The sequence below is a fragment of the Syngnathus acus genome, chromosome 14 (assembly GCF_901709675.1).
Source record: "Syngnathus acus chromosome 14, fSynAcu1.2, whole genome shotgun sequence".
NCBI lineage: Eukaryota > Metazoa > Chordata > Actinopteri > Syngnathiformes > Syngnathidae > Syngnathus > Syngnathus acus.
In genome coordinates this window covers 3,559,888-3,578,115 of record NC_051099.1, presented here as the reverse complement: position 1 = coordinate 3,578,115, position 18,228 = coordinate 3,559,888, and the positions used below count along the sequence as shown (strand labels likewise).

The 18,228-nt window shown below is 50.4% G+C and overlaps 4 protein-coding genes across 7 annotated transcripts; 1 reads left to right on the top strand and 3 right to left on the bottom strand.

Annotated features, from left to right (window-relative positions):
• Positions 1 to 973: 973 nt before the first annotated feature.
• On the bottom strand, positions 974 to 6,423 carry LOC119134185 (FRAS1-related extracellular matrix protein 2-like). Its single transcript, XM_037270702.1, has 4 exons — positions 4,114 to 6,423; positions 3,174 to 3,266; positions 1,667 to 1,805; positions 974 to 1,554 (listed from the first exon to the last, which is right to left on the bottom strand). The coding sequence occupies exons 1-3, from the start codon at positions 6,204 to 6,206 to the stop codon at positions 1,667 to 1,669; spliced, it is 2,325 nt and encodes a 774-aa protein (XP_037126597.1). The 5' UTR covers positions 6,207 to 6,423; the 3' UTR covers positions 974 to 1,554.
• Positions 6,424 to 6,560: 137 nt separating this feature from the next.
• alg5 (ALG5 dolichyl-phosphate beta-glucosyltransferase) lies at positions 6,561 to 9,153 on the bottom strand. Its single transcript, XM_037270729.1, has 9 exons — positions 8,822 to 9,153; positions 8,481 to 8,649; positions 8,322 to 8,368; positions 8,158 to 8,226; positions 7,852 to 7,944; positions 7,498 to 7,671; positions 7,275 to 7,426; positions 7,105 to 7,190; positions 6,561 to 7,020 (listed from the first exon to the last, which is right to left on the bottom strand). The coding sequence occupies exons 1-9, from the start codon at positions 8,882 to 8,884 to the stop codon at positions 6,905 to 6,907; spliced, it is 969 nt and encodes a 322-aa protein (XP_037126624.1). The 5' UTR covers positions 8,885 to 9,153; the 3' UTR covers positions 6,561 to 6,904.
• Positions 9,154 to 9,460: 307 nt separating this feature from the next.
• exosc8 (exosome component 8) lies at positions 9,461 to 11,315 on the top strand. The gene is made up of 11 exons (XM_037269829.1): positions 9,461 to 9,499; positions 9,713 to 9,749; positions 9,822 to 9,885; positions 9,975 to 10,048; positions 10,134 to 10,179; positions 10,251 to 10,356; positions 10,426 to 10,471; positions 10,555 to 10,651; positions 10,717 to 10,837; positions 10,908 to 11,011; positions 11,092 to 11,315. Exons 1-11 carry the CDS (start codon positions 9,483 to 9,485, stop codon positions 11,199 to 11,201), a joined length of 822 nt encoding a protein of 273 aa, XP_037125724.1. The 5' UTR covers positions 9,461 to 9,482; the 3' UTR covers positions 11,202 to 11,315.
• Positions 11,215 to 17,605, bottom strand: supt20 (SPT20 homolog, SAGA complex component). Of its 4 annotated transcripts, none has more exons than XM_037269824.1 (23): positions 17,491 to 17,605; positions 17,039 to 17,119; positions 16,870 to 16,905; positions 16,512 to 16,637; positions 16,316 to 16,442; positions 16,129 to 16,232; positions 15,882 to 16,052; positions 15,656 to 15,795; positions 15,430 to 15,586; positions 15,272 to 15,328; positions 15,134 to 15,211; positions 14,832 to 14,992; positions 14,727 to 14,759; positions 14,514 to 14,625; positions 14,272 to 14,380; positions 14,029 to 14,187; positions 13,662 to 13,908; positions 13,460 to 13,575; positions 13,259 to 13,314; positions 13,065 to 13,175; positions 12,906 to 12,996; positions 12,485 to 12,573; positions 11,215 to 11,762 (listed from the first exon to the last, which is right to left on the bottom strand). In XM_037269824.1, the coding sequence occupies exons 2-23, from the start codon at positions 17,039 to 17,041 to the stop codon at positions 11,571 to 11,573; spliced, it is 2,475 nt and encodes an 824-aa protein (XP_037125719.1). In that variant the 5' UTR covers positions 17,042 to 17,119; positions 17,491 to 17,605; the 3' UTR covers positions 11,215 to 11,570. The 4 variants fall into 4 exon arrangements, with proteins under 4 accessions (XP_037125719.1, XP_037125720.1, XP_037125721.1 ...); XM_037269825.1 differs by having other exon boundaries at positions 12,906 to 12,987; XM_037269826.1 differs by lacking the exon at positions 12,485 to 12,573.
• Between the last annotated feature and the right edge of the window lie 623 nt (positions 17,606 to 18,228).

The following is an 18,228-nucleotide window of genomic DNA, read 5'->3' as shown; positions in this document are numbered from 1 at the left end:
GGTCATCCAGAGTTCACCCAGCCCCCCATCTGCTCAAAATGGACCCAAAATGGTACCGTTCGTTTGTGCTGGTTTGTGCAGCAAAAATTTTCGTTTGTTCATAACTAAAAAACCATAGCAGCACAAACGAAAATTTTTGCTGCACAAACGAAACCGACTATTTTGTTTAAATTTTGCGTGGGGTGGGGGGCCAGGTTCACGCAGGTACACAACCAGCACCGGAAGCCCCGGAAGCCGGAAGAGACTGCAAACGATGCCGGGGCGTCATCCGTCTTCTCGGCCAATCAAAAGCCGGGTGGGTGTGGCCAAATAACAGGCAAAAGTCGCGTTAAAAAAACACATTTGAAGCTTTCAAATATTATTTAATGATTGTTTACTCCGTTGAATACCTTTAAAAAATCATACAAAACCGTAAAGTGAATCTCACGTTTGATTGTGACTTTCTTGTGCATGGGGAGCGTGCGTGGCTATGACGTCATCAAATCACAGCTCGGATTTGTCTGAATGGGAGTGACAGAATATACACATATGCAAATGAATCCTCTCCGTAATCAGACAAATAATTAGGAACGCTAACAGTTTAAGTTATATATTGTACAGTCAAGCCAGAAATTATTGCTACAATTATTCCGGGCTTGACTGCTGGATGCACGCGCCCGTGCAACAACAGTGGCGCTGCTTTTTAGCCAAGTGGGTCAAGTTCACCTCGGTGAGGAAAAGAGCACTGTCACTTTCAATTTTTCATGAGGGGAGGCACGTTCGCTCACAATGTCACCACCGTCGGAAGAGAGCTTTTAGTTAATCCAATCTTTCATCTTGTACGATTTTTCATCTTGAAAAAATACCCTTCGCTCTTTCAAAAATGACAGCTTTAATTGCTGGGGAAAAAACAACAACCTTAATTGGCATTCAGGGTTAGACACGGTCATGGCTCTTGGCTACGAACCCCCGCCCCCGACCTGATGTTCTTTCAATTGACCAGCCGCTATTATGTTGTCTCCCTCAGCCTCCATGTTATCGCTCATCGTTAGCTTTTTTTTCTTTCTTTCTTTTCATCTGCGCTTGGAGCATTTTTGATACAGGGTTCAAACGTTTTCAACTTAACAGCAAGCCTGGCGTGCTTCATCTTTTCTTTCTCTCTTGACTGGAATGTTTTGGAGGGTTTTTTTTTTTTGGAGCCATGAAGCGAGCTGATGTTGCATCGCATTGACACGCGGTTGCTCTCATCATCCGACTTGGTCTCCCCCCTGACTTCATTACTTGCTGGCCTGTGAAGATCGTGGCGAAAACTCCGAGCCAGGCTCCCGCTTTGGAGGCAAAAGTATGTCCGGGGGGGCAGCGACATCTTCGCCTCGGCCCGAAACGTAGTGACTTTGACGGCGTGTTGTTTTCAATTAATAAGCATCTCCAAGTGTCAAACGATCCTTGGCTCTTTCTTACTGCCTGATGTGCTTCAATGTGTAAAACTACAGAGACAAAAGTTTTTGGCTGAGTTGGGAAACACTTTGGATCAGCCATATCTTGCCCCAGAAGTCCTGATAGAAGTACCGATACCTGGAAGGAACAGAAGAAGTAGTCAAATTAAAACGGCGAAACGGCCGTCAGCCGGCTTCCAAAAGACGGCGGCGAGCCTACAAATGAGATTTTTTTTGTCGGTTTTACGGACCTACGAAAGGAGCTTCTCCACCTCAGCGGCGCCTCCACCGAGGCGTCGTCCTCGCCGTGGCCTTGGTCCACCACGTAGAAGTCCTTCTCCAGCAAGATCCGGCCCACGCCGAATCACTGGCCCGTCAGCTTGTTGCCGCCTGACCCGGGACAACGTCAAAAATTAAACTGAGTGTTTGTGTGTGTGTTTAAGTGTGTTGTGTTTGTGTACTCGCTTGTACTTTCTCGCCGCCACACTTGAACTTTTCACCTTGTGACAACATTTCAAGTCTGCGTTGGCTTTTTTTTTTTTGGTTTTCTCTCTTTACCCACAATGCAACCCTTCAGACAGGTCAAGCGTAAGTTTGTTCTACATAATGGAAGCTTGTAGCTGACACACGCACGCACACATCCATAATTGATCATGTTAGAGCTTCAAAAATTAATCTCTTCACTCTTGTTTTTTTTCCCCCTCCCTTGTTCACAAAAATGCATGCAAATGCATTTTTTCCTGGATGCGTTTTCGAAAAGCCTTTGTATTGAACAAAACATTTTTATGACAACATATAGCGTATTTGAAGACTTTGAATATTTCAATTTATTGTACGGACTACATGTCCCGTACGAATTGATGCGCATTTTGTGAATATTAGCGTCTACACTGAAGTCCTTAATTAGCAAGGAAACTAAAACCTCAGCGACACGTTTTTGCGCGCATTGGCTGTTTTTCCGAAGGAGGGGGGGTGCCTTAATTGCTGGGGGGGGGGGGGGGGGGGGGTGAGCGCACCCTAAAGGAAACTAAAAATAAGCGTGAACCCACTAGCACCCCCAAGCTACTTACTGAGGCGTTTATAAGGAAGCTCAGGTTTTGTTAGCACCTCGAGCGCGACTCAAGGGGACGGAAACGTTCCCGCAGGTGCGCGAACCCGCGCGCGCGCGTATACGTGTGAACGCCAACCCCCAAAGGCGTTCAAGTGTGATGCTGCAGGCTGACATTTCTGCTGTTCAATTCTTAACACGCTTCCAAATTCCCCGCCGCGTGCCATAAAAGCGCCGCAGCAGATTTATGTTTTTTGTTTTTATCAAGAGACTGCCGAATACGTAAAGGGGAACGCAGGGGGGATGCAAATGAGGTTTCAATTTGTCACCGCTTTTTGTGATGAAATATAAATGAAAGGTGCTTCTCAAATAAAATAAAAGATGAATTCCTGCTGCTGATGTTCGGTGTGCGACGACGGGATGGAAAGATGAAGCCTTAGGATTGGGAAGCGCGAGAGCAGGTCAAATGATGTGCTAGATTTGAACTTGCTTAATTATCATCGTCGGGCAACTTTTTTGGAACACATGTATCAAAGATTCGTTTGCTAGCGGCGGACTCCGGCGGCGTTTGGGCTAATGAGCGAGACGAGGCTGGCCCTTGGGGGGGGGAGGAACGGGTCAAAAGCAAACGGTGGCATGCACGCGCTTCCCAACATTTCCGACGAGCAAATTTGCAAAAGCAGACAAATGGAGAAAAAAAATCTGTGCACCTTTTGGAGGATTCATAGTGGTCTTGGTTTCCATGCTGAAGCCTTTGATGGAGGTAGCGTCCTCGAAGCACACGTTCAGGTCGTCGAGATCGGCTAGAGCAAAAACAAAAGTGAAAATAGTGCACAATGTAGACAAAAGTATCGGGACACCTACAAGGCTGTTTTGGACCGGAATGAGAATTGCAAGATGAGCTTTTATTGCAAATGTGGCAAACTTACAGGAATCTTCATTCCGTTTGTTGCATGTTCAGACCGAAAGGCAACAATAATGTTTTAGTTGGAGACCAAATTATGGTCCACTTCCTGTCAAGGCCGTGAGTGTCCCAATACTTTTGGCGTTCTTCGCTGCTCGGAGACTGCAAGACGTCACCCGGTGAAATATTGAAAAGTCTCGCGGGTGAATAAGCAGTAGCACGTTGTCGCTTTCACCCCGATGACTTCGGTGACGAGACGCCGCCGCCAGCAGCATCCCTATTTTTTTTTTCTTTTTTTTATTTTTTTTTTTAAATATTACTTGTATTAAAGTTACTTGTTTTACTTTTTTTTATTTCCTAGAAAAAATACATGACATATTTTGAAAATAAATATTTCTAATAATTTAATAAAAACATTTTTTTTAAATATAATTATTTGTTTTATTTTAAAGCAGATTCTCTCCTTTTATGGCTCCTGTTTGATTGCTTCTGATGACAGACACATCCAAATCCAAAAAAAGAACAAAAGGATATATAAATAAATCAAAGTGTAACCGTGCCTCTGAAGATTTTTTTTTATTTTTTTTTTTATCAGCAGTCATCTTGAGCAACATTGAGTGAACAGGAAAAGAATTGGTTTGAAGAATGAAATGGTCAAAAGAAACCTCAACCAGATGTAAGAACAAAAAAGTCACTTAGGGAGTGACTCGTACATCCAACCTTGCCTAATGTAGCGGTGAGCTCACCTTGACTGAACCTGTCCACGGTCATCGCTGGCTATGCGGTCTTCAGAGTCCCAATGGGTATTGTCGACGGGCACCGCCCGGATGACAAACGTCGCTCGGCCCGATTCATTCGGAGGGTCGTTGTCGTCCTGCACCGTAAAGACAAACTGGTCCATATTGTGAGGCCCCACGTGTTTGTAGAACAGCTTCCCATCTGTAATATCCTTCTGGAGCCACTCCCGAACCTCCTTCTCATAGACCTCGTCTGCTGAGTTGAATTTCCACGAGGAGGGATCCTCCGGCGCGTCGGACTGCCTCAATAGAACAGTGCCGACGGTGGAAAACGGAGGGACCACGGTAAATTTAACGGTGGAGTCCTCGGAGTCGATGTCAGCGGCACTGAGCGCGAGGGGCGACACGGACATCATCTGGTGCTCGAATAGGACCAGGCCGGTGTTGACATTCACGACGGGTGGCTCATCGTCGATGGGCACCACGGTGATGGGGAAGAGGAACTCCACGTGGTGCTCGCCATCCGTCATCTTAAAGACCACGTTGTCACTGTACGTGTCACTGCCGTCATGCTGGTACACCACGGCGCCGGCGGCCAGGTCGGCGGCTGAGAATCTGTCCCCGCGGGCCCCCGGCACCAGCAGGACGCCATGGTGCAATCCGTCTACTACCGTGATGCTCACCGCCTCCAAGTTGTCCTCGTCGCCGATCTCCAGGTTGTGACCTGTCACCAGGGGGCGCGACTGGCCCTCGTACAGCAGCTGACCGGCGTTGTGGGTCACCACCGGCGCCAGCGAGTTCATGGGTTTTACTACGATGATGAATGCAAAAGGGTCCGACGCAGCCCCCTCCGGGTCCAGGACTTCAAACTCTAACTGGAAGATTCTCTCGGCATCCAATGAGGGCGGCTTGTAGGCGATCTTGAGGTCCTGCAGGTCCTGCTGGTAAAAGGAGGAGATGGGCAGGTTCTGGTCATCGGTGCTGACGATGTAGCCCTCCTCTAAAGACAGCGGCAAGGTGACGTTGAACACCAACTCCCTCGGGTCTGACTCGGCATCGTCCGCAGCGAGCGCTTCGGGCATCAGCGCCGTCATGGCGAACTGACTCACCTCCATCGTCATCATGGCCACCAAGCTGGGCTTAGGTGGGGTGTTCTCCTGGCCCCCAATAATTCGAATAGTCAGGTGGAAATGCTCCCGTTTCACCAAATTGCCTTCTCCATCCCGGAGCTCTAGTACCATGGGGACGTGGTCCTGGTTTGGTGGCGACGCCCCTTGGAACGTGTGCTCGTAGCGGATGTCGGCCCGTGTTAACTCGTCGCAGTCCATCGTCCGGGTCAGTTTCCCGCCGTCTCGGAGTCGCCCATAGCGAGGCAGATTGCTCTCGCCCGCCAACGTCACCCCGCACTTGTAAACCTCCCGGTCGTAAGTGAAATCCAAGATCTCGCGGTCTATGGCTTCACTGGTGCCCCTCAGGTGGGTTACGCTGAGCGGCATGTTTGTAGTGAGCAGCTCCATCTGCGTAAAGACCACCTCCACCTCTATCACGAAGGGAATGACGAGAGTCTCGGCGTGCTCATCATAGCGCAGTTGCAGCCGCACCCGGTCTAGCGCCACACTCTTGGACCCGTAGTGGGTGTACATGACATCCCTGGGGCCGAAGTCGCATGGGAACTTCCCAGGCGAGAGGCGACCAGGACGCTGGGCCAGGTGGTCATCCTCCAGAACCATCACGCTGCAGCGGTCACCCGGCTGTGTCTGTACCACCAGGTCGTTGACCGGGTCCACGAACACGCTTCGGCCCAGCGGCACGTGGATGCGGTTGTTGGCCACCAGGATGGCATCCTCTGAGAACTCGGAGCGCAGCGGGTGTGCGTAAATCTCAAGGCGTGCTGCTGAGAGGCAGAGGATGAGGAGCGCGCACAACATGTCAGCAAGACACAAAAACGACACAATTGTTGTCCAAGCGTGCAGTCGCGTGATGTGCGTGCAAGCCGGCTGACTTCCCGGCACTGTCAAGACGATAACTGCGCGCATCACTTTTAACTTGAGGCACTCAGGCTTGTGATGCGTGTGTGTGTGTGTGTGTGGGCGCTCTGGCATCTTATTGGCTGAGGACGAATATCACTCACTGACAGAAGGTGTGGTCGTTGAAGACTTCTTTTCATCTGATCTTTATTGTGACGTTCATAAATTTCCAAATGCACTTTTCCCCCACTGGCATCCCTCACACACGCCATGCCGTTAAAATAACACTCTCAAGTGAGGCTTCTAACCACTGTGCTGTCTAATGCACATCAAATAAACTAATGGAGCCTCCTTGGAAGCGATAAGCGGCTTTGCTGCCACCTAGCGGTGTTTAAGTAGTGTGACATGAATTAACCCATTTACATGCGCGACTATCCTGAAAAGATAGGTGGCTGAAATGTGAGCTGATTAACATATGAACAAACAATATTAAATCATGTTTTTATTTTTTTTTTACAATTATTTCCACTCAATCAATCATAAATATTTGTTTACCCATTCCACATAAGACAAGAATAAGCCATGGTGTCTGGCCAAAAAACAAATTGGCACCATAAATGGCGGCTCGCGCAATTGGAAAGCTCTTTGAGCGTTCTGTTGCTATCCGGCCTAAGGTCCATGTACCGGAACGTTCTCCGCAGCACCACAGTTTGTCATAAGGTAAGCACAGGCAGCTCCTTTCTTACAAATGTTTTGTATAAAAAAAAAGAAAAATGGACCCGCCTTCTGTCTCTGCTTGGGGAGGAAGTGGCGGTGGTCCCTCAACGGATTGGCTAGTGGCTCTTGACGGCCGGGTGCAGTTTCCAGGCGCCCGTCAGGTAGCGCAGGCGGATGAAGATCAAGTCTCGGCCCATCTGGAGCCAGCTCCAGAACGGAACCAGCTTGGAGCCTGAGGACACGCACGATCAAGTCTGGCCTCGAGCCCCTTTCGTGCAGAAGACAAAGCTAAGAGCAAAACGATTTGTGACCTTACCTCCTATTTCAGTCCAGTTGACGGCCACCTCGGCGATGGGGATGTTCAAGCATTGAGCTATGTATAAAAGCTCCACGTCAAAAGCCCTGCAAAGAACACGCCCCAATTTGAGGTCAGTCATTGTTTACGCTTCCTTATGTTTCAAGCGCCGATCACGGCGGCGTCCTCACCAGCGTTCCACGTGGAGCGAGGGGAAGGTGAGCAGCGCCGCCTCGCGCGTGAAAAGCTTGAAGCCGCACTGCGTGTCACGCACGCCGCGCACGCACAAGAACCACACCAGGAAGTGGAAGCCGCACATCAGGAAGTTGCGGAAAAAGGAGCGCTGATGTCGGAACACAAAAACTGTTCAAAAGGAGAGCCGGGGCCGGTGAGGGAAAAGACATTTTGGGTTACCTTGGCGACGGCATCCTCCTGCAGATGAGCCCGGGAACCGCACGAGATGGCCACGTCGCCCTGTTTGGAACTGAGGTCTTTTAGGGCTGCTTCCACTTTTTCGATGTCGGCGAACTTTGTGGCGCCGTCGGCGTCTGCCATAAGAATTAGGCGGCCCCTGGAGCTCAGCGTTCCCTTTATGACAACATAAACAAGCATGCCAGACATATGTCTGAACTCATCACTCTGCTGCAGATGTTTCTTTGCTTTTACACTCGTTTTTTTCTTTTTAAATTGTGTATGCTATTTTATGTCTGTACGGCGACATGGAGTACCTTGAAAGGCGCCTTATGTATTATTATTATTGGCTCTCACCAAGCGCACTGCGCCGCCTTTTCCCCGGTTCTTCACCAGCGTCAGAACCCGCACTTTCGCTGCGCTGTACTTCTTGGTGTACTGCAACGCCACCTGGTGGTTGAACAAATAAGTGAACAGGGCATTCTATTTTAGGACGTCATCAACGCGGCTAAAGCACCCAAAATTGAAAGGAACATGTTGAGTTGCCGAGACAACTTTAACCAAAAATACACGCAGTGTTGCAAATATAAAATGTGGCAGATTTATTATTGTATGAATGTCATTAAATGAATCAAAGCTGTGGACAATAATTGAGGTTCTCACTTGTGTGGTTTTGTCTTTGCTGCCGTCATCCACCACAATGACCTCGTAGGTGAAGGAAGCTTGTCGTTTCTGTGCGTGAGGAGACCAAAATCAGTTCAAAGCTGTTGGCGCTAGCGCATGCAGCCGCATCAAATTATTATTTATCTTTGAAGCGTCTCACTGACCAGCCTGTTTTCCAAATAGTCCATGGCTTCATCCAGCATTACAGGGACTGAAACAACACACCATCACATAGCCGAATAAACTTTAAACGACATGCAACTTGAGTCGGCTAGTCTGCGTGTGAATGTAAGCTGTGGTCTACAGCTGGTTGATCTCCTTACGCCGCAGTTCCTCATTGTAGGAGGGCACAATCACGGAGAGTTCCACGGAAGGTGGGTCGTGTAGACTGGGGAAAAGCTCCTCAACGCCACTCGAGGTGACGAAGCGTTTCTCCTTTTCGTCCCGCTTCAGGTTCGCCGCGCTTGCCGTCACGTGCGCCACCATCACAAACTGAGGAGGCAAAACATATCATTTAGGATCCTAACAAGTTAAAGGCTACAGTGTATACAATCAAAATATCCCAATAGAATTTCTGTCAGTAAACTAGCTCGTAGTCATTTTCAAGTTACCCAACAGTGATTTTGTTTTTCTGACTTCCAACAATCGAGCCAGGTATACTTACCACAATTACAGCCACAATCGCCAAGAACACTAAAGCTTCAAGTATTTCAAATATGCAGTCCATTTTGGAACAAGTGACACTTGTCCGACGCCTTGAAGGATGCTGACTGATTCACTATTTCTCACGGCAACTTCGCCGCGGAGCTCGTCAGCTTTCGCCCGCGTGCGTGACTATTTGTTTTTTGCGCAGTTTCGAGGACATTGACCACCGAAATGTTCGTCAAATCAACAGAGTCGGACTACAACAAGCTCATATTGGTTCAAGTGCGAGAGTTACTTCTCGCTTCCAATCACAAGTGAACACAGATGCAACACGGAAGTAGTCGTTTCCGGGTTGACACGTTGGTTGTGACGAGTGGACACGCGAAGTTAGGCGAACACTGACACCTGTAGGCCAGGAGGATTTATAACAAGCGCTGTTTCATGCCCGCCTTAATCAACACTTGGCTTTCCCCGTCTTTTTAAAATTAAAGTAAAACCAACAACAATAATGTTGCTTTTTTTGTCGGATATTCTAAAGCACCACCCCTATTTGTATGTATAACAAAACCAATGGCTGTACCCAAATGAAACTTAAATTATTGCGACCGAGTATCGCCTTTCGTTATGTCTTGCAGGCTTCCGTAGTTCAACTCGGTAACCACGTGGTTAATCAAAACATCATGGCGGCTGGATTTAAGTAAGAACGACGGCTCACAAATGAACAATTCTGTTGCATTTTACAGCAAATTTGTACGTACTTGGATAGCAGCTCACCAAGTACAAAATGCGACTTACATCCAGATTTCATCTTCGCGAAATCGTGTGCTTATTTGTACTTGACCACGACGATAACATGGCAAATTGGTTCAAATCTGCTAACTGGTTTCGCGTTTGTTTTGGTTGTGTTCAGGATGGCTGAGCCCCTGGAGTACCACCGCAGCTTTCTGGTGGGTAACCAAGCTTTTGATGTAATAATACACCACGTAATAACACCATCTTTCACGTTTTTATGTTGCCAGAAGGAAAACTGTCGACCGGATGGACGTGAACTGTCAGAATTCCGAACCACGTCGATCAACATTGGTTAGTTGCAGTCTTCTACAGCAATGAACGCCAAATATTAGCCATCACTGAAATGCTTTTTCATGAGTTCACCTTGTGACTGTCCTCAGGGTCCATCAGCACAGCAGATGGCTCAGCGTTGGTCAAGATGGGCAACACCACCGTCATCTGTGGGGTCAAAGCGGTGAATGATTGAAGGAGAAGCATCAGTAGCTCCTGATGTGGATGGATCAATTGTAGTGATTTTGGTTTTTGGTCTTGTTGTGCAGAAGCTGGCAAACCCGTTAGTGGAGGCGCCGGGGAAAGGTTTCATAGGTGAGTTGTGGGTGATGAATAAATAGTGGGATTTTTTACAATATATTTTTTTGATGACTTAACATTTCCAGTGCCCAACGTGGACCTGCCGCCGCTGTGCTCCTCACAGTTCCGACCCGGACCACCGGGGGAGCAGGCCCAGGCCGCCAGTCAGTTCATGGCCGACATCATCGAGAGGTGCACAGGATACGCCCAAAAATTTTTTTTTTTAATTTCGCTTTTCTTACGATCTTTTTGTCATTGCAGCTCAGAAGTGTTACAGACAGAAGATTTGTGCATCGAACGAGCCAAGGTGAGACTAAACGGGGGCAAAGTCATGAATCACATTGTCGTGTGTGGGTGTTGCATTCAGCATGTGAGATGTTGTCGTTGTAGCTGTGCTGGTCGTTGTACTGCGACCTGATGTGTCTGGACTACGACGGCAACTTGTTGGACGCGTGCTCACTTGCCTTGCTGGCCGCCCTGAAGAACAGTACGTCCCTCCGTCCGGATTGTGTCGCAGTCGACTCTTCATCTTGTCGTTCTTGGCCCACGCAGCCGGGCTCCCCGAGGTCTCCGTCAACGGCGAGACTGGCGTGCCTCAGGTGGACTTGGATAAGCGACTTGGGTTGAAGATCGCCAGGCATCCCGTGGCCGCCTCCTTCTGCGCATTTGATGAGTGAGTCGAAGCTTTTCCTTGCGTTGAAACGTCGTCACGATTGTCGTCAAGCGCGCTGTTCGTCTGGCAGCTCCGTCTTGGCGGATCCCACGGCTGAAGAGGAGCGACTGGCCACCTCTCGCCTCACTGTGGTGACGGACGAGGAAGGACGCCTGTGCTCCATGCACAAACCGGGTCAGGACCGCGGCTTCCGTTTTTTTGATGACGTCTGGGGGAAATGTCTTTTCATGACTGATATATATATTTTTTTTTAGGTGGGACGCCTTTGTCTGGGGAGAAGCTCCGAGAGTTGATCGGCCGAGCGACAGCGCGGCAGAAAGAACTCCACAAACTCATCGACAAAGTCATCAAAAGCATCACATAAAAAATAAGACAAATTTTGTTTTTAATATCTAAAAGCTGTATTTTCACTGTCAATATATACTCCTCTGTTTTTTTTTTACAACAATAAAACTGCTGACAAAGACATCTTAAAAAAGTATTTCTTAAGTGTCCAGAAATGTGTCAACACTCACTGCTCCAAATCCAGCGCTGCGGTACAAAAGCGATTCGAGAGGTAGACGACGGCCCCCCAGGATCAGTTTGTTCTGTGGGAAGATGTGCGATGAGGAATCCTCTCGGGAAGGAGGAGAGGCCTTGCTGTTGTTCGTCTTAGTGGAAGTACTGGGCTACAAGGACCTTCTCCTCCTCGTGTGGCTGTAAAAGAGTCCGAGCAAAGTTTCTTCCTTGCGGATCATTCGCGTCTCGGCGTGGCGGGTGGCAACGTTTCCGGCTGGCGCGCTTTGGGGAGGGGCTGCGGCGTGCTCCTCTTCCTCCTACTTCTTGCTTGGCTGGCGGTATGCTGCGGGCCCCCCGCCGCTCCCTGGGGGGCCGCTGCCGCCATAGCCATTTGCTGCTGCTGCATTTGGTGCTGCAAGAATTGCAACTGCATCAGGAAAGACAAAAAAAAACACGTCAGTGAGCAGGTAGTCGCCGTCGCGGCGGTGATGATGTCACAAGCGTACGGAAAAACACATTCATTCCATATGTACTCGTGCACTTGTCCTCGAGAGACAACCACTGCTGTTGTAAAACAATTGTTTCTCTGGTATTGATTGTTGCCCCCCCCCCAACACCACCAATGTTTTCCAGAAAGTGTTAATAGTCACACACAGTTGTTCTCAGCGTGCACACAGTTGTCTCCCAAGCGAGGACAAAGCGCATCAAAGTACACACAAAAATAAACAAACAGCTTTTCACACAAGCGGGCGTGTTAGTGAAGCTCCAGCAAAGCATGAAATGAGAGATGCCGCACGGGACCAGAAGTTGGAACACAACAGTTTGTTCAAAATTGAAAATCAGCAAACATTTGCCATACGTTGCAATTTGTGGCTTAGCTAAGCCACCGAAAAGCACTGACCCCCCTCCCCAAAGCGCAAAGACACCAATGGTCCAAGGTAACCGTGACGAGCACAGCACTCATGCAGCCGGTCGGACAACGCTGTTGCACCATGCTTGGCGTGGCGGCGACCAATCACAATGCTCCACATACAACACAGATGGTGTGACTGACGTATCCAATTGGACTTTTTTTCTTTTCTTTTTAAATTCATTCACTTCTTCAACAGCCCTTGTGCACATGTGTGTGTATGTCCATGTCACAGTTACTTGGATCTGAGGCTGGTGCTGCTGCTGAAGCCTTGGAGAAGGCAGTGGGGGCCCAGACCCGTCCAGCCCACAGCCCAACTGGGACAGCACTAATGGTGGGGAGAGGTTGCAAAGAGAGGGGAGGGTCCCCCGGGAGGGAAAACAAAAAGGGTGAAAGGATAAAAAAAAGAGAAACATTGCATGAGGAGGTGCAATGGAAGGAGGGAAAGTTAAAAAAAAAAAAAAAAAAAAAGGTTGAGAAGGGGTTGGGGCGGAAGGGGGTCAATAAAACAGAGTAACGCAACAGAGAAGAAAGGGAAGTTGAATACAACTGCCATGATTTGTCTACAGAGTCAACTACAACACGTTAGCACACTAGCGACACTAAGAAGACGGAGGAGGGAAATGTGTTCAGTGTGGAATTAGTGGGGGGGGGGGGTACCTGCCGCCTGCGGAGACATGAAGCCGCTCACGCCCAAGTTGATGACGGCCGTTTGCTGGTTGGCCAAACTCGCGTCTGCGCCCTGATCGCCCTGCCAGAGAGCACAAATGAATAACCGGTTCGAATTGACCACCTGGAGCGCCTGCTGCGGCGACTCACCGGCTCCCCCTGCTGCTGAGGGCTGGAAGTGGCCGACTGGCTCTGCGGGGAGAACTGCGACAGCTGCTGCTGCTGCTGCACGGGGTTGAAGATGAGCGGACCGCTCGGGATCTTGGCGCGGCAACAAACAAAACGCGTTGGCGTGATGGAGCGAGCGGACGCCCGAACCAGAAAGATGACAAACGCTCAGTTACCTGCAGCACGTTGAGCGGTCGCAGCCCAGCGCTACTATTCAGGCCAAAGTGACTCCCTGCAAGAGAAAAACACAACTGCAACGTTCCTATTTGGGAGAGAATCCGCACATTGATGAAAAATCTCGTTCTTTTATCAAGTGATCCACACTGGAACTTTTTGCGAAATGAACGGCGGCCGGCGGCTTGATGCTCGCTACTGACCGGTCTGCGCGGCGGGCTGCATGGAGGGCATGAGGCTTCCGGACGGCAGGATCTTGCTCAGGTTGAGTCCGGGACCGAGCATGGGGTTTGAGCCGCTCATTAGCGTCTGCGGGTTGCTGCGGCAACGTCACAAAAGCGTCCTCAAACCGCCCCCGGGTCGGCTCCGTTTTTGTTTACGGGTCGGGGCTTAGCGGGCGCTTACCAGACAGAGCCGACAACGTTGATGAAGTTGAGGCCGGCCGGGTTGGCCATGACGGGCGAGGAGGCGGTGCCGGTGGTGATGCCTGCCGTGGGCATGGGGATACTCATGACGGGCAGCGGCTGGCTGAGGGCCAGCTGCTGCTGGGCGAACGGCGCCAGCAGGGCGGGCTGCGCCGGCGCCTCCGGCGGGGCGGCCGAGTCGGCGGGGTGCGGCGTCGAGCACGGCGTGTTGGTAGGGGTGCCTGATCCTGCCGCAAAGAAGCAACCGCCTCAATTTGAGATGTTTTGTGAATCGTTTTTAGGATGTTGGCAATTTCTCATCGCAGCAGAATAGCATACAAGAGCAAGCGTCTTTATTGGGTACTCACTTTGCGTGGCGCTCATGGGCGAAAGGGAGGCGGGGGACAGCAGGCCCACCTGCCCCAGCTCCATGGAGTGCTTCCTGCTCAGAGGCTGGCCTTTGGCGGTGGGCGGCGGTGTAGGACACTTGTGAAGACCACTTGCGCTTTGGGAGCCGAACGGATTTCCTGCAGCCAGATGGAAGTGGATACTTTCGGTCGAGTCCGGGAACCGCAATCACTGAGGGTCCCTGTCGGGGGGGCGGAGCTTACCTGAGGAGCCGCCGCCGCCCGATCCCGGCGGCAGTTTGATGGGCTGCGGCCGGTGCTTCGGCCCTTTGCCCAACACGGACGCTTGGATCAGCGGAGAAAAGCCGTCGCCCTGCCACAAATGAAGTGATTTTGAAAATGATCGAAAAAATGGAGCTCTTGTTTTTGCCTAACAAAATGTAGCTTGAGTTGCCTTGAAATGACCAAAAAGGGAATAAAGAAGGCTAGATGATGATGAAGGGCACCTCATCCTTGCAGGGGGAGGGGGGGGCCGGAGCCAGGCTGCCTGAGTTGTGGGACATCTTGACCTGACACTTGACGTCACGCTCGTACACGCATTTGTACTGGGCGAGGAACCTGACAGCACACAGAAAAACAGGCAAATATCGTCATTTAATAAAAGTGAGATCTTTTCTCTCAATACAATTACTCCAATGCTCTCAAATGTGCCCACTCACCGCTCTGCGTCCATTTTAGAGCCAATGAGGAACCTGAAGCAAAAAAAAAAAGCCAGGTTGTCAATCTGGTCACATTTTACCAGCGTCAAAATCCGGAGGCCGTACGGCGGATGCGTGAGCTTCAGGTCGGCGCCGTCCTCGCCGTCTTTGGCGCAGTAGATCTTGCCGTACACCAGCGGGTCACCTGGCGACTGGACGATGGACACCTTGGTCCTCTGGGCCTGACCGCCCACCTCGCACTCAAAGGTGTAGTCGTCCACCCGCTCCTGGAAAGGGATTTTGAACAAGGCATACCATGCATGAAACTTGAGCCCAGAACTTCTCACTGTGAGGCAGACGCCAAATCTACCGCGATAGCCCACCCGCCGCCCTTTGTTACTTAAAACGAGAGGGTCAACGGCACTGACCTCAGCGGGCCAGATCACAGTGGGGGGCTGAGAATCTTCCAACTGCAGCGACTTCTCCACCACGGCGTACTTTTCCACCTGCGAGCAAAGACACGGTGGCGCTTTTGACAGACGCGAGCGACTCCGCCGGGCACTTACGTCGATTTCTTTGGGAACGCTCAGCTGGCAGCTGTTCCGTCTCCACATGTCCACGCACTGCGCGTCCGCAAAAACAAAAGAGTGTGAGAAAAATTCAAAGTGCCACCATCTCCCTTTGACTAACGGAGGCTGACGGAAGATACGGCGAGAGCGCTCACATTTCCGATCTTGGAGATCTTCAGGTCGACGGCGGGCGCGGCTTTCCTCTCTTTCCTCTTCTGCAGGTAGTCGTAGAGGCGCAGCTGGTGCGGAATGGGCAGCTGCGACAGCTCCTGCTGGCGGTTCAGCGCCGCTCGAGAGTGTCTCTTGAAGCACCTTTGGCCCGGAGAGAGAACAAAGGATGAGCATTTGAAAGCGTATCGGCTTCCGCCGCCGCCGTCGTACCGTTTCATGGCGCGAGTGTTCATTTTTTGCTTATTGTAGAGCAGCCGGTTGGCGGCGCAGGTGACGGAGATGGAGGGGTCCAGGCACAGAGGCTCGGCCGTGGCCAAGATCAGCTGGCTCTCCAGCTGCAACTTGTCGTCCTGAGGGTGAGAGGTTGCTATGGAAACCAGTATAACAGCATCTCCCGGCTCCTGCTCGTCATTCCAAAAGGGCCTAAAGGGCTCACCTGCGTCCACTTGTGGTGCTCGCTGGTCACGGCGTGAACGTCGCAAACCAGAGTCTGCATGGTGGGCCTGAGCAGCACGTGCCTGCTCTGGTAGGAGGGCATCTTGGTGGTGGCACACTGCCTATAGTCGCGCACCTCCACCAGGACACAGCCGCAGTGGAAGACGTTCACCTGGGGAACGGGAAGCAACGATTTGGGAGCAGCATGGGCACACGCCGAGCCCCGCCCACATCTGACGCACGCACACCTGTGATTTCTCCAGCAGGTCAACAAGAACGGGCGGCAGCTCCTCGGCATCCAGGTACTCCAGCAGCTCTCCTTCTTCATACGGCAGTCGGATCGTTTCGGAATCTGCACGATGCGGGCGTAACAATATCAGGACATCGGACCTGCAATGGCCGGGGAGTGTCCGAGCCGCCCCCCCCCCTCCTCACCCGATCCATTCTTGCCCCTGAGCATGAGCGAGTAGCCGTCGTTGCCGGCGTACAAGTTGACCACCAGACACGACACAGACTCCTGAGACAGCAACTTGTCCAGCAGCTTCACGTTCCTCCTGAAATTCTGCCACACGCACGCAAACCAGTGTTGGTAACCGCCACAACCATGCCACGATTGAGCGACGGGGCCGACCTTCAGCTCTGGCTCCTTTTCGCATTCTTCGATGTAGAGCTCATGGAGCTTCTGGTACAAACTCTTCCTGCCGCCGGATGAAAGACGCTTCCTGGCGGGGCGCTGGCGAGCGCTTTCCACAATGTACTGAACAACACAGCCATGCAAAAGTATGTAAATTGAACGTTAACAGCCTTAATAAATGATCGTAAGTGTTGCGTCCAGTTAAATTGGTTTACTCCAAACAAGTATGTAACCAAGCAATTGTATGATGACAGGTAGTTAAAAAATTTGCTGTCTTTGAAAAAGAGGCAGTCTAAAATTGAGGTGCATTGAATGTGGGCTCGCCAGGGAAAGGCTAGAAAAATACATTGCTCACCTCAGCTCGATCTAATGCATATTCCAAAACTTGTTGCTGTCGGAAAAAGACATCAATCAGTGAATATATATAAAGAAGCGAGCCCGGTGGAACTCCAGACATTGCATTTCAAAAACAAGGTAAGGCTTATTATGATCTTGGCTTATGATTAAGATGATAACGAGTCTACCATTGTGGTGAGCCGCCAGCTACAAGGTGACAGTAGACGATGCTGCCCGCCTGGCTGCCTCCTAAAGCGAGGATTCACTCCCTGTGTGGCAACAATACACATTTTAGAACATTTACGCAAACTGAAAGACCAGCCGGACTAGTCCCTCATAACTAACTAGGAAGAAAATCACTGAGCATGCAACGGTCACTAAAGCATGCCCTTTAAGCACCTTAATAACAACAGAACAATTAGTCGATAGCTCCGAGCGAGACTATTTGAAGGCATGGGACATGCGTGGATGTGGATCTCCTCCGTGGATGCCCGACCAGCTGAAGGCTTGCGCGGCTAAAGTTAGCATGCTAGCCCGCCGCTCCGAAGGAGCACAAACCCGAGGGGGCTTTTATTCAAGTTCTCTTCAGTGGAAAACGACGGCCCCACGATGACACGCTTGGCGTGGAGGGGGTACTCGCCTTGAGGGTTGCATAGGGGCCAACAGCGGCTCCAACGCAGGACAACGAAAGCGAAGGGGAGCATCGGAGTCATCATTGACAAAAAGTAGGAGCGGCCGCCATCTTCTTCCAGTGTGACAACAACAGCTCAACTTCCGCTTTGGAGCGGAAGTGGGCGGAGCTAGCCGGCTGACGAAAATATATAGTTTGAAAAATTGCAAATTAACAGTCTTTTGCTGAGGGGTAAAAAATTCTAGCTCATAAATAGCCTATTCTCAGTGCACTGTTTAAAACTGGCCAGTGAGTGTGCAATCCCAGCGTTAGTACCACAACTGTACAGCAGGGGGCGCAGAAGGCCTGCAAAGCCTCTGCACGGCCCACATTGCAATCGGTGGAGAAAAATGAATGTACAGTAAATGAAAGAATTTCATTTAATCTGAAACGTCACCTCATACCAATCCAGAGGTGTAAAAGCAGCTTTCTGTCCTTTGCCACTTAGTCAAAAACGCTCACTGAGCGTTTAAGAAAACAATCTAGCACACAAAACGAGCACTGTGCTGGATTCAGAAGAACTGACTGCACCTCTCCACCATCAATTATTTCCAAAAGAAAGATACAAAAATTGGGTTTCCATTGCTAGTGTTGCTTTTAATTGACAAATGGCAAGGAAAATAGCTGCGATTGAATGTATGGTATGCATATGATTTCAACAATAGCGAGCGCCTCTCAGCACTCTGTTGAAAGAGTTGTGTCAACATC

Excerpts from the sequence above, each read along its gene's own strand:
- exosc8 (XM_037269829.1), top strand. Across the intron at positions 10,049-10,133 it reads TCATCTGTGGGGTCAAAGCG|AAGCTGGCAAACCCGTTAGT; the intron begins GTGAATGATTGA and ends CTTGTTGTGCAG. Across the intron at positions 11,012-11,091 it reads GTGCTCCATGCACAAACCGG|GTGGGACGCCTTTGTCTGGG; the intron begins GTCAGGACCGCG and ends ATTTTTTTTTAG.
- LOC119134185 (XM_037270702.1), bottom strand. The coding sequence starts at position 6,206 with ATGCCAGAGCGCCCACACACACACACACACACGCATCACAAGCCTGAG. Across the intron at positions 3,267-4,113 it reads CGTGGACAGGTTCAGTCAAG|CCGATCTCGACGACCTGAAC; the intron begins GTGAGCTCACCG and ends TTTTTGCTCTAG. Across the intron at positions 1,806-3,173 it reads CACTATGAATCCTCCAAAAG|GCGGCAACAAGCTGACGGGC; the intron begins GTGCACAGATTT and ends GTCCCGGGTCAG.
- supt20 (XM_037269824.1), bottom strand. Across the intron at positions 16,443-16,511 it reads AAAAGGAGCCAGAGCTGAAG|AATTTCAGGAGGAACGTGAA; the intron begins GTCGGCCCCGTC and ends TGCGTGTGGCAG. Across the intron at positions 14,381-14,513 it reads CCTCCCCCTGCAAGGATGAG|GGCGACGGCTTTTCTCCGCT; the intron begins GTGCCCTTCATC and ends CATTTGTGGCAG.
- alg5 (XM_037270729.1), bottom strand. The coding sequence starts at position 8,884 with ATGGACTGCATATTTGAAATACTTGAAGCTTTAGTGTTCTTGGCGATT. Across the intron at positions 8,227-8,321 it reads ACTATTTGGAAAACAGGCTG|AAACGACAAGCTTCCTTCAC; the intron begins GTCAGTGAGACG and ends CCTCACGCACAG. Across the intron at positions 7,945-8,157 it reads GCAAAGACAAAACCACACAA|GTGGCGTTGCAGTACACCAA; the intron begins GTGAGAACCTCA and ends TTCAACCACCAG.